At 25.5% G+C, this 15000-nt stretch overlaps 1 protein-coding gene across 2 annotated transcripts in view; it reads left to right on the top strand.

Annotated features, from left to right (window-relative positions):
- Positions 1-15000, top strand: part of LOC100204954 (collagen alpha-1(II) chain) — an 86912-nt gene that overhangs the window by 5274 nt on the left and 66638 nt on the right. The window contains exons 2-3 of one of the 2 annotated variants that reach the window (XM_065791359.1): positions 2176-2342; positions 12610-12690. In XM_065791359.1, coding sequence (XP_065647431.1) covers positions 2176-2342; positions 12610-12690 — 248 coding nt within the window. The remainder of the gene's footprint in view (positions 1-2175; positions 2343-12609; positions 12691-15000) is intronic. The other variant, XM_065791360.1, reaches the window with a different exon arrangement.

Here is a 15000-nt window from a genome sequence, read left to right on the forward strand (position 1 = left end):
CAATTTATGATAATGAAATATTAAAAGACATCATTATCTTTAAAAATCAAAAAATCTGGGCCATAAAATCAACTTTAAACATCATAATCACATGTAATAAGAATTTTTGTTTTTTGTCTCAAAAATCTTTTTTATTTATTACGAAGTTTGAATAATTAAAACATGAAGAAAAACTTGTCTTCTATAAATTTTTTGGATCAAAATATCACTTATCTTCTTTTGAATTCTGAATTGAAAAAATATGTTTTTAAATTTCATTTTTTTTGACTCACTGAAATGGAAATACCCTATATATATATATATATATATATATATATATATATATATATATATATATATATATATATATATATATATATATATATATATATATATATATATATATATATATATATATGTATATATATATTTATATATATATTATATAAAGTATATTATTTAACTATACTTTATATAATATAAATAATATATATACTTTATGTCGCTATTATGTGTGTGTATATATATATATATATATATATATATATATATATATATATATATATATATATATATATATATATACATATGTACATATATGTATATATATTGTAGTCATATTATAGAGATAAATGCAACAAAGATAGATATCAAACAGTAGATATATTTTAAAGTTACTTTAATGTAGAAGAAATTATAGAGTTACTGGAAGAGAAAAAATTAATTTTATAGAGCAAGATAACGATTAACAGACGACTTATAAGATTGCAAACTATATGAATCCGGAAAACAAGCTGAAGGATGTGAATTCCAAAAAACTGATGTTCAAGGAAAAAAATTAGACAAATAAGAGTTTTTGAAGCACTAAGGAACAGTCACAGAAAAAGGATGAGACTTAATTTAATGAGGAGGAACATGATAATGAATTTAATAGAATTTAATGAATTTAAATGAATTTAATAATGAATGAATAGATTTAATGAGGAGGTACATGATAATGAATTTTAGTAGATGGCACAAGAGATACTAGCTCTTTAGAGCAGTGCCCATCATAGTATTTATAGAAAAGAGAAATGTGATAATGTTTAATATATGGTTTCTGAGAAAAATTGGAAGTAAGAGTTAATCCTAGAAGATGAAGGTTAGAAGACTTAAGTGCATACCGTTCATAAATATAGGAAGATCTAGATTATTGCGATAACAGTTAGCTGAAAAAAATTGAGTTTTATCTGAGTTAAAGTTCACCAGCCACTGAGAGCCCCATGCTGTAGTGGATCCTAGAAGTGAGATCGCTAGAAGTGAGATCCTTTTTTTAAGTTCAAATGCCCTCTTCCAAGCAATCCATTTTATGCCACTTTAGGTGTGAGAATTTCTAGGTGATTTTTAATGTAAATCAAAAAAAGTATAGGGCCAAGGATAGAACATTGAGGAACCCCTGAAGATACAGAATATGAAGTTGAGTGCTGTCCATAGAGAACAACTTTTAAACTACGATTGGTATGGAAGGATTTAATAATCTAAATATGTTACCTGATTGTAAGAGGAGAGCTTATGAAGAAGACCAGTATGCCAAACTTATCAAGCTTTGGAAATGTTGAGAGCAATAGCCTTAGTGTCTCAGCATCTATCTAATGCACGATAAAACCAATAATAATGATATATTTGTTTTATACAAAATATATTCCTTTTCAACTTTTAAAATTATTCTTGATAGCCTTCCTGATACCACATAAGAATTTCCTGATTTTGCATTTAACTATTTTTTATTTATTTCTAACATTTTGCATTTAAGAATTTTTTGTTGTACAATCCTCAATAGGATTGAAATCCTATTTTAAAGCTTTAAAACATATCGGTAGGTTTGTTAACAATCCTATTACAAACAAATTTTAATTGCTGTCATGCTCTAGTCATTTTTTGTTTAAATGGCATATTTTGGGCCCACTTTAATCATTTTTTATTTCAGAGCCTGTCAAGAGGCATTTTTTTTGTAGTCTTAAGGTTTTTCTACCACCTCTCATATATCTTCTTTGTGCTATAGATTCAGATAACTTACCTCAACGCTTTCTATATTTTGCTGAAGGTTGTATTATTTTTATAGCAACCAATTATTTTACATTTTAATGTAATGTACGTAATAAAAGATAATACACATTACAATATTTATGCTTATATTACATATAATATTACTTTTAGATATTTTATGTAAAATGAATACTTTAGTTGCTGATGCCTCTGGAGAGACGACACCAGTTTTTGACAGTGTAGAAGATACAAGAAATGATGCTGCAGGAGAGATGACACCAGTTTTTGACAGTGCAGGAGATACAAGGAATGATGACATTGCAAAAGATTCTGAAAATGTTTGTGCATTTTAATGATTATAATTAATGATAAATTTTTGAATTTTGATAAACGATATACTTTTAAAAAACATTCAATAATATTAATGACCCGTTTGATGTTTTAGGCTCTTAAGTGATCTCTAAAAATAGGGGTTGCCTAAAAGTAACTTTTTAGGGGTTGCTCTTAATAAATATTATTTCATTATATAGAATAGATTTAGGGGTTGAGAGCAGTAGCATAGCAAAACCAGGGGAGGAGAGTTTGTAGGGGCCCAAGGCGACTAAGGAAAATTAAAACAAAAAGTGTCAGTATAAAAAATAACATTTGACAACATTCAACAATTTGTGCTATTTTGTTTAGCCAAGAAACTGAAAATTTTGTTCAGATTATTTTTTTTAGTTTTAGTAATAGTCTCAACTATTTCTTTAAATAGTGAGCAACTTTTTATTCATTTCATTTCCATTCATCCACGAATGTTTAAAGCTTTAAAAGTTTTTTTAGTTTTTAAGAGTTTTTTTGTAATGTTGAATTAATTAGTTTTTAAATTAATATCAACATAAATATCACATTTTTTGTCTTGTATTTGAATTTAGTTTTTTCAGCTTTTTTGTGTATTTAAAAAATTCATTTTTTTGTATTTAAAAAATTCATAACATATAAACTACAATACATAAGTATTGTAGTTTATGTGTTATGAATTTTTTTTTTTTTTCTTTAGTTTTTGTTTATTTATTTAAAAAATTATTTTGTTTTTTAAAAGACAATTGTGAAAATAAATGAAAATAAAAAAAGTAAAAAAAAAAATAAAAAAATAGCTAAGGAAACATTTGAAAAACAGCTGCTAAAAATACCACAACTCTTATCTTTTTTTGCTTCATCTTTTTTTGCTTCATCTTTTTTTGCTTCATCTTTGAACACAATAAAACTAGAAAAAATTAATAAAATAGTAGATAAAAATGTCAACACGACCGAAAAGTATTCTGAAATAGAAATATCAATCATTTTAAATATAGCAAAAGTACCATTGAAACACGTAAAATGATTATATTCATCTGAAATTGTTTGCGAGCTAAATCCTTCTAATTTTGCAAATTTTAAAGATTATAACAGTAAACGAAAAATAATTCTTTTTATTTGTTGGTCCTTGTCGACCTAAACTACCTTTTCCTGAAAAGATTCTTAAAAAATGTTCTTTCTCAATAAATTACAAAAAAAGTCAGAAATATTTATTAAAAGTACTTAGTTATGCTACTCACCAAACAAAACTTAGTTTACTGTCAACCTTGTTGGTTATTTTCAAGCAAGAAAAAAAAAGTGTTTGAATACAGAATATTAATGATTGGCAAAGGCTTTCAAAAAATAAAATAAAAAACATGAAATTTCTTTTCATTTTTTTAATTTTATTTTTGAAAGCCTTTTGAAAGGGTTCGCATAAATGCTTGTTTAACTTTGAAACAATGGAAAGAGCAAAAAAAAAGGTACTGTTACTCTAAAATATTCAAAAGAAACAAACATTTTGATAAGAGAAACAAACATTTTGATGAAGGTAACAAACATTTTGATGAAAGAAACCATCATTTTGATGAAAGAAGCAAACATTTTGATGAAAGAAGCAAACATTTTGATAAGAGAAACAAACATTTTGATGAAAGAAACAAACATTTTGATGAAAGAAGCAAACATTTTGATGAAGGTAACAAACATTTTGATAAGAGAAACAAACATTTTGATAAGAGAAACAAACATTTTGATGAAAGAAGCAAACATTTTGAGAAGAGAAACAAACATTTTGATGAAAGAAGCAAACATTTTGATAAGAGAAACAAACATTTTGATAAGAGAAACAAACATTTTGATAAGAGAAACAAACATTTTAATAAGAGAAACAAACATTTTGATGAAAGAAGCAAACATTTTGATAAGAGAAACAAAAATTTTGATGAAAGAAGCAAACATTTTGATAAGAGAAACAAACATTTTGATGAAAGAAACAAACATTTTGATAAGAGAAACAAACATTTTGATGAAAAAAGCAAAAATTTTGATGAAAGAAGCAAACATTTTGATGAAAGAAGCAAACATTTTGATAAGAGAAACAAACATTTTGATGAAAGAAGCAAACATTTTGATGAAAGAAGCAAACATTTTGATAAGAGAAACAAACATTTTGATGAAAGAAACAAATATTTTGATGAAAGAAGCAAACATTTTGATGAAGGTAACAAACATTTTGATGAAAGAAGCAAACATTTTGATAAGAGAAACAAACATTTTGATGATAGAAATAAACATTTTAATCAAAAGTTTTAGAAAAACATTGAAATTAGCAAAGAATTGTAGTTTTTTTAGAGAACAAAATATTTATCTTGAAGATATTTATAAGGGTAATTTTTTATCAGATGTTCAACTATTAGTAGAATATTATCTCAAGTTCAGAATGAAATTACTTGCCATTTGTCAAAAAGTTTAGAAAGAAAAATTATCAATGATATCAATTTAGCTCCCTTTTTTTTTAAATGATTGTTGATACTACTCAAGATTTATCTAAAACAGACCAACAAATAAAATTTATTTTAACATGAATGGATCTCCTTTGCTAATGAAGATAGAAGAAAAATTTATCGGCTTTTTAAGTTAACAATTAATCAGCAAGTGCAATATCAAATCAAATTATTGATATACTAAACCATTTGGTCTTGATATGAAGAAATATATCGGACAAGGTTATGATGAGGCATGCAACATGAGTGCCCTTGGAGCACTATCAAGAATAAAAAAAATAGAAAAAAATTAACTCATTATGTTGTCCATAATTTAAATTTAGTTGTAAATGATGCTATAAATGGTGTACTAGATATTAGTAACTTTTTTTTCAGTATACAAAAATATATACATTTTTTAGTATTAACATAAATAGGTGGGACATGTTATCAAAAATAACAAGAGAATCAGAAGTAACATCAAAAAAACTAAATCCTACCCGCTGGACATCTCAATTATCATTCTCTATAGCCTTTAAATATAGATATGTAGATGTAACGAAAGCTTTATCTAAAAGTTTTTTGGAAAGCAAAAAAAAAAAGCAGACAAATCACAAGTGAACAGAAAGTCGATTGTTTAGCTTTTCTTTGCATTTTGGTCTCAATTATTAAAATATTAGCACAATTAATTCTTGTTTCAAATTTATTGCGATCTAAAAACATAGATATGGATAAAGTTTGTTCATTATTACAGAATAGAATAAAAGAAATAAAATCATAATAATTTTGATAATGTTTTTGCAAAAGCAAAAGCTCCTACTATAAAGTGGAACATAGTATTAACTTCAAAAAAGCACAACTAAAAAGGACAAAAAAGCTGTTTGATGACAGTTGTATTTAACATAGTTATAGATAGTTACAGATTTAACATAGTTATAGATAGTTGTATTTAACATAGTTATAGACAGTTGTATTTAACATAGTTATAGATAATGTTACAAATCAGATAGACTCTAGTTTTATGTCCCTGCAAACAGTAAATAGCTTTTTTCATTTTAAAATCCCAAAAGTATAATGTTATTAGATTCTGACAAAATATTTAAACATGTCACAACTTTGCAAAATAATAATCAGATAGATATATCTAATGTCTTTCCAAATCAAATGATTTTTTAAAAAAAAACATATTGTGATATAAGTTGTTTGTTCACTGAAATAATTGCAGCGCTTATTTGACATTACCCATTCCAGGCCTTGTTACGAGATTTCGCTGCGTAGCGAAAATGCGTAACGCATTTCTAAGTAACTCAACTCATCAAATATATTTTGCATCGTTAGATGTTGCGTCACTCGCGTCTTTTCAAGTACCGCATTGTAATTAAAGTTATTTTATCAACGCGTTAAAAATCATACAAACAGTTTGTTTTTTTCTTACTATAACAAAAGTTACAAATAAAATCTAAGTTCTTATTTAAAAAATCATTTTTATTATTTTTTTCAAATATGAACTAAATTTTATTTTGAAAAAAATATTTTTTTCATGAAACGTAAAATAATGTTTGTTTATTTTCTTATGATTTTACAGTTGGTTTTTGGTTATTTTATTAACTGTTAATAAATTTTTTCTTATTTAATATGTGAATTCATTTTAATGTTTTTAAACAAGAAAGAGTTTTTTTTTGTTGTTTATCAGTTACCGATAACATATTCGTGATCGTAATTTACAGGGTCATCCACAGTTATTTTCGTCGCGTCCATAATTATTTTCGTCACGTCCATAATTATTTTCGTCGCGCCCACAGTTATTTTCGCTGCGTCCATAATTATTTTTGTCACGTTTAAAATTATTTGATATTATAAAAGATTTTTTTATTGCTTAGAAAATGAAACAAATCTATCAGTTTAATTTAAAAAGTGTTATAGGTTTAGATTCACTCAAAACACGTTTTAGATAAAATATACGTATTTTATTTTAATAAAAATTTTACAGTTTGAATTTGAAAAAATACAAATAAGTAAATAAAGATATAAATACAAAGATGTAAATGCAAAGATGTAAATAAAGATATAAGATAGTCAATAAATTTCATTTAAATGAATTCATTCCGTTGGATTCCTCTTACTACCCATTCACGCATATGTGTATAAAATCCTTGTAGTGATTCATTACGAGATGTTAAAAGAATATTTGATATGTCCATTTCCATATCCCCCGTTGTTGCTGGTCTTGGAATAATTCTATTGTATCTATTTTTTATTACCCCAAAAAGTTCTTCAATCGGATTGAGTTGCGGACTATATGGTGGGAGAAAGTGAACAACACACATTCCATTTTGAATTGCAGAAGTTACAATAGCTGAATGATGAAATCGAGCATTATCCATAATGATAATATATCTTCGATTATTTAGGGCTGGAATCAATGAATTTTTAATCCATTCTTTCGTACTGACAGCATCAAAAGATCCTACTTTCATTTGAAATGATATAATACCTTCTACGGAAATAGCACATATAAGGCTTATATTTCTTCCCCTTTGTGTTGGTACAGTGATATAAGGTGTGCTCCCACTTAATGCATATCCATGATGTCTTGATTGATGAGGGTTAAAACCGGTTTCATCAATAAAAATTATATCATTATCATTAATAGAAGAAACATGAGTACAATATAGAAATCTCTGTCCTATAACCATCGCTGAGTTTCTTGCAGCCACAATTGGTTTTAATCTCTTTCTAGTATAACCCATATTTTTTAATTCTCTCTTTATAGTTGTTGTGGAGCATTTATTTTTTTCGGATATTAATTCACTCATATCTATTGCTGTAAGGGAATTATTTGCCGATACAAACGGTTCAATTTCTCTTCTACGGTCAGTATTAATCTTCGCAACAGGTCCAGGTTTTTTTGGTTTAGCATCGGGATTATTTGAAAGTTTCATTACCCAATTTTGGACTGTTCTTAAAGAAAGCCCAGTAGCTTGTGAAATATCAACGTTTTTTTCTTTATTAGCTACCATCCTCTTTATTGTTTCAATGCTTTCAATAGTTGCTTTCTTATAAGAAGCACGACCATTGATTTGCCTCTCTAACTCAACTATTTCATTAAAATTTGATTCTTGATTATATGTATTTGAATCTGTCATAACTTGTTATTTTTATTCTTTAAAATATTTAAACTTTATTCTACTTTAGAACTTGTAGTTTAAGCAATTATTGCTTATTTAAAAAATTCTTTTGTAATATTTTTTAAAGATAATATTTTGAGAAATTATATTGTTGAAATATGAAAATAATTATGGACCCAGCTAAAACAACTGAGGACGCGATGAAAATAATTATGGACGTGACGAAAATAATTATGGACGCGACGAAAATAATTATGGGCGCGACGAAAATAACTGTGGACGACCCTGTATTTTCATAAATTAAACAAACGTCATTAAAACTTTAGGTTATTGAATTAACAATAAACAAAATATCTTATTAATAAAATATTTACATTAAAATAAATCGTACATTTTTTAAACTATTATGACTAAAAATAAATTTTATATTTAAAAGAAATTTATATATTTAATTCCTTAAGATAAAACTTATTAAAACACTAAATTTTTTTTAACTAATTTTTAACAATAACAAAAAAGTTATTTAACAAACTGTTTCTTTAACAAAAAATCTATTAGTTTACAATTGCGGTTAAATGCTTTTACTTACGACTTTATTTCTTCTGAATAAACGTCACGTTAACGACAATCAAAAGATAATTTAAATATTCTAAAAGATATAAGTTTTTGCGTAGCGCAAAACTGCTTGAAATTTTTTGATTAAAACAAAATTATTATTTTGTTTTAATCAAAAAAATTCAACTTTGGGTTGAATTTTTTTTATTAAAACAAAATAATAAATGTAAACCAAGAAAAACTAACTTTGTAGTTTTAATCAAAGCTTGCCATCTCCATTTTAGTATGATTTAAATCTTTAAAATATTTGCTGCAATCTACAGACTTTATAATTTATTCATGTGCGTTTAATTTGTAAGAGTTTTGTTATGAAAATGATGTCATAGGTAAGTTTTTTTTTAGAAACATCTAAATTTTTTTTTTCCACATACAATTAGCAAATCACTTTTATATTTTCAAGCTCATCCTCGCAATAGGTCGACAAAAAACTTAGAAATAGAAAAAATAATAAGTTAAGCAAAGTTCAACAGGTCAAAATATTTTTGACAGAAGCTCAAAAAACATGTTAGCAACTTTTGTTTCGAAACATGTATGGTGTGTTGAAGGAGGGAAAACCATTTTCCGATTAAGAGTTTTCAGTAAAATTTAATAAAATGAAAAGTGTGAATATTTGGAAAATATATAACAATAGACAAGGAGGAGTAGATTTTGGAATGGCAATATCAGATGTTTTGCTAAATGACTCAGAATACAATTCTCGATCTCTAACTTTTTTAGCACTATTGTAGACGATGCCTATAGATAGGAGCAAATGGTTATTTATCTGCCCTATTCTGTTAATGGAAATATTAAAACTAGATTTCTAGCAATAGAAAGTGTAACTTGACCTAATGCAATGCAACTGACAGCTTTAATATTAAAATTTTTAAAAACCGAATTGAAATGGGATCCTCCAAAAAAGTCTCTAGGAATAGCTACCACTGTAGAAAATCTAGAAGATGAATCTGAAGGTGAGGAATTAGTACATATAGAAGATGAAATATCCTACCTATTTAGCAATAGTAACAATGATAACAATGAATACAATTTTGTAGAAGAACTGAAGAATAACTAGACAACTACAATAATCAACTAATAGTGCATGCAGAAAATATAGCGCCTTTTATGGTAGGCATAACTATGAAGCGCACAAATGTTCTAACTGGATGGAAACATGGTGTTCAGCTACAGCTTAAAAATAAGTACAACAATTTTCTCACTTACACACATTGTTTGTTGATTGCAGCTGGCACTAAAAGATGCAGCCAGCACCTTAAAGGAACTCCAAATTTTGCAAATATTTTGCAACAACTCTTCACCTTTCGCAAAAATTCTACTGTTATATCTGCAGTTTATTGAAACGCATGCAAAGTTTATGGTGTTAAAGGTATTTTAAGAATTAAGTATTGATAATATTGATAATCTTGACGTATTTTTATTATTTTTAGTGTAGCATTAATTATTTTTAGTAAATCACCATCAAAATTTCTATTAAAAAATTTAAGCAATTTTATATTATTTTTTATTTACTTAATTTAGTAATTTTAATTTTTAAGGCAAGCGCAGTGTCATATGAGTATATAGTACTAGTTGGGTTGCGCGATGGGTAATGTGTTGAAGAATCTTCTTAACGGTCTCAAAACAGCATATTCATAGTTAATGTCTACTGTGATCTATATTTTTAATATGTGTAGAGCAATGAGAATTTTTTCTCGTGTTGATATCGACTTTGACTTAGTTGAATAAAAGTCTAAAAGTTTAGTTGAAAGTCAAAATTAGTCAACTTTGAAAAATCGTCATGGCTGTAAATTTGTTGTCCATGTAACCAACTCCTCTATATATATTGGTAGCAGTTTCATTTTTCCATGATGGCTTTAAAGTGTAAGTCGATTAAATTGACTATGCACTTCCTACTAAGCAACTAAAATTCGATTTAGTCAAGTAAAAATCTTAAAATCCTAATATCTTTTTATTCCATTTGACTTTTCAATCTTTAATTTTTGTTTGTTCAATTAATGACAATAGTATGTATTATTATAACTATTGCCTAGTTTTTTGTTTACTCACTTAAAGTTTTATCTAATTCATAGCATGTTAGCATTATTTAAGCTCTTCCACGGTGCTCTATGGTAAGACCGTAAGAACTTTCATGAGTACCTTGAAAAAAACAGGAAAAAAAAGTTATACTAAATTAAACTTTCAGTTATGTATTTCATTAATTACTTATTTTTTTCCTTTGTTTAGTTTTTTGTTCCTTTGTTTTGCTTTTGAATTTCATAATTACTTTCATACAGGGCCGCTCCAACCTGGGGAGCCAGAAAAACCTGGGGCCTTGTATGAAAATTAAGTTCTAAAGCTCCAAAATCTAAATGCATCTATAAAATCACATTTTAAATGATGATTGTAAAGATTTTGATCTATTTGAAGTATTTAATAAGTATTTAAAGCAGTCCCAAAATCATTTAGTTGACAGTCAAATTATTTAATAGTTGTAACAACACTAATTTTTTCAGAGTTATTAGGTTTAATTCACCACAAACAAATAAAAGTTACAAGCTATATAAATAAATAAAATGGTGTATATATATATATATATATTTATTTATTTATTTATTTATTTAATTAGGTAATATCTACGTTTACTGTAATATAAACTATTATTATTAAACATTTTAGTAATATAAAAGTTTAATAACTAACATTTAATAATTGAAGTAAAATGTTTACAAGAAACAAAAACTTCATTAAAATTAGTTTTGTCGTGCTCTCACTTGAATTATCTATTTAAAAGTTGTTTGTTAAAATTTACTTTAGAAAGAACAAATTATTTCGAATTTTATTATCTTATTTTGTTGCTCTCTAACTTAGAGTTTTTCCAACATTGTTTTTTCAGTAGCAGGTTTTTATTTTATTTCAATTTATTTGTATTTTTATTTTTTTATTATTATTTACCTTTCAAAATGTTATTAGTTTTTAGGCTCCTGTAATAAATAAGATTCTAATAATTGCAACACGATAAAAGCAAAGTTTTTGTGAATTGTTTTTTTATATTTGAGACTTTGTTGTAAAAAAGGCGGTCTATTTTTTTATGAAGTAAGCACTTAATTCAAGTGAAAGAACTGTTGGCATATATGTCATGTCCATGTGCTTTATCGGAAAGTAGAAAAGTGAATGTTATCAATAGTTTACAATAGTGATTGACTGAACCCTGTTTTGGTATTGGCTTCGACCAAAATTTTAATTTGAACCGATACTTAAATTTTGGTTTCGGTACTTTTTAAAAATCAAAATGTTGGTTGAAAAACATACCGAAAACCGATATTTATCTAATTTAGAAACTGTTTTTTTTTTAAATTTTCACAAAATATTTTGAGAATTTTTGTAAAAATATTGAGAATTTTCACCAAATACCTTAAAAAAATCTTGTTTTGCGGAGAAAATCTGCCAGTTGTTAAATTTCGCTATTAACTTATATTGCCAAATGTATTAAATCTCAATTTGGGATAAACCTGCAATTAAATTTAACTAATAAAATAAATTTTGACTAGCCGAAATTTCGCTATCAGTTTTGGTAAGATATTTGCCGAAATTTTTGTTTCGGTTTTGGCACCAAATTTGAGAACCCGAAATTTCGGTTTCTTTCAGTTTCGGCTATTTATCTGTTTCGGTCGATCACTAGTTTACAATATTGCTTTTATTTACACACAATATTTCTAGTCTACACTTAGTCCTATTAAAAAAAGATGACTAGAATAAGCAAGAACTCCACTGAATATTTATAAAAAATAGTGACAGGCAACTTAAGATGTTGGTGGTTTTTAATTTTTAATGAACTTTTTTATCTTTTTAATAAATTTTGTTAAAAATAATTGTTTGATGCTGAAGTATTTTTACATTTAAAAATATGTTTAAATATATAGGCTAATGTATATTAGTATAATTATAATGTATATTAGTGTAATTATTATGTATATTAGTATAATTATAATATATATTAGCATAATTATAATGTATATTTGTATAATTAACTTATTATATTTTAATATCGATTTATGTATAAATAAAAAATATTTTAAATTCAGGAATCAGATGGAGAGAGTGCATTCATAGAAAGTCAACTTGAAGTAAGCAAGCTTAGAGTGAGAAGACAATTTGAATATAAAGTAAACTCAATACTTGTTTTTCATTTTATTGCTTTAAAGATTGTTTTTAATTTGTTCTTCTAAAACTTGATGATTTTTAATAATGCATTTCAATATATATATACATATATATATATATATATATATATATATATATATATATATATATATATATATATATATATATATATATATATATATATATATATATATATATATATATATATAACTTGTTGATTTTTAATAATGCATTTCAATATATATATATATATATATATATATATATATATATATATATATATATATATATATATATATATATATATACACACACACACTACTGTCCATAATTATTTGAATGGTCATATTTTTCAATATAAGATACCAAAGTTTTACTATTGGGAGAAAAACTCTAACTTATGCCTAATGATACAAAGTATGTGGAAATAACTCAATCTAATATATATATTCAATGTTTTGAAGAATATATTTTGGGTTTAAACTTTAGGTTGTTTTCTTTTAAAAAAATGAATGTTTCCCATTAAACTTTTCAAAAGTTTAGCTTGATATATTAAAAATGTCCAACTACTTTTGTCATTAATCTCTTTGTTTTACAATGTCACCTGTAGCACTCCATCTTATTTTGTCCCACACCCTAACACTACATCCACCATGTTTTGCAGTCAATGATTCACACTGATTTATTATAATTTTAACAATTTTTCTTTAAACAAATACCCTTCTCATGAAATCTAAGGTTTAAAAATTTCGACACATCGGTCCACACTTTCATTCATTGATGGTCCATTTTTTATGTAGTTTCGCCCATTTTAGCATTATTATTATTTTAATGATTTTAGTCAAAGCATTTTAATCAAAATAATTTTTATATATTAAATTATCTAATAATGCAAAAATAAACATTAAAAAATTATTCACCCGAAGAATTTTTTGAAAAAGTTTGTCATTCGAATAATTATGGACGTTAGTATATATATATATATATATATATATATATATATATATATATATATATATATATATATATATATATATATATATATATATATGAAGGGCTTAGTGCTAAAAGTACTCAAGTCACAAAATTAATGTTTTGAGGAAATTTAGTTTGATCAGAGATATATCAGTTCAAAACAAGGATTTAAAATGGCTGATCAAAGTAGATTTTCTCAAAACATTTACTTTGTGACTTAAGTACTTTTAGCACTAAACCCCTCATATACTCTTGCATGGTCGTTTTTAAGTTTTTACCATAAAACGTCAGTTTTATGTTTTTAAAAAAAAAAAAAATTGTTTTAAAGGTCCGAAATATTGTTTTAAAGACTTTTAAAAAAAACTTGTTAAAGAATTTAAAAAGTTTTTTTTTTATTATTTGATAGACTGCTTGCCCTATCCAAAGCCTCAGTCCATGTAGCGGCACTCCGTTGCAAATCAAGCAGATTGTCAATGTAGCAGCACTCCCTTGTAGCAGCAGGGTATAAGATAGTCGATGTAGCAGCCCTTCCTTGTTGCAGCAGGCTATAAGATAATTGATGTAGCAACACTATGCGCATGTTTTACGATAAAAAAATAAAAATAAAAACATTCAGAATATTTTTAAAAACATTCAGTCTTTTAATTTGTGTTTTTGTGGTTTTTTAATCTTAATTAATTTCCGTAATTAAATTTCTTGCGTTTTGTTATAATCTAACCTTAATTTTGTCAGTTTAAAAACCACAAAAAAGTGAAGAGTTTTTTACCACAAACTGTATATCTAAGCCGCTTACTATAGGAATATGTATGTATGTGTATATATATATATATATATATATATATATATATATATATATATATATATATATATATATATATATATATATATATATATATATATATATAAAAATTATGTTAGTGTATTCTACAAACAGAGTGCTTAATGTTCTTAAAAAACAGAGCAATAATAAATTAGTAAAAACACTTATCTAATTTGTTCTTTCTTCTACACAGTGTTTTTCCATCAGTAGGTTCATCAGGAAGAATCTATTTATCAGGAATAACTTATTTTTTATATATATATATATATATATATATATATATATATATATATATATATATATATATATATACAGTCCCTGGCCACAATATTGTGATAACCTACAATTTTTGTGTATTTTTAACTTCAAGGGTTTGTAAAAAGTATACCAAAATTGCAATATTAGTTATATTTTATTGATAAAACATGTTTCCTTATTAATAAAACAATATTTCAAAATCAATATACACACATTTTAACAAACAATTACTCTTTTTGATTGCAAGTCATAAAAAAAA

Source organism: Hydra vulgaris, chromosome 02 (assembly GCF_038396675.1).
Source record: "Hydra vulgaris chromosome 02, alternate assembly HydraT2T_AEP".
In the NCBI taxonomy this organism is placed as follows: Eukaryota; Metazoa; Cnidaria; class Hydrozoa; order Anthoathecata; family Hydridae; genus Hydra; species Hydra vulgaris.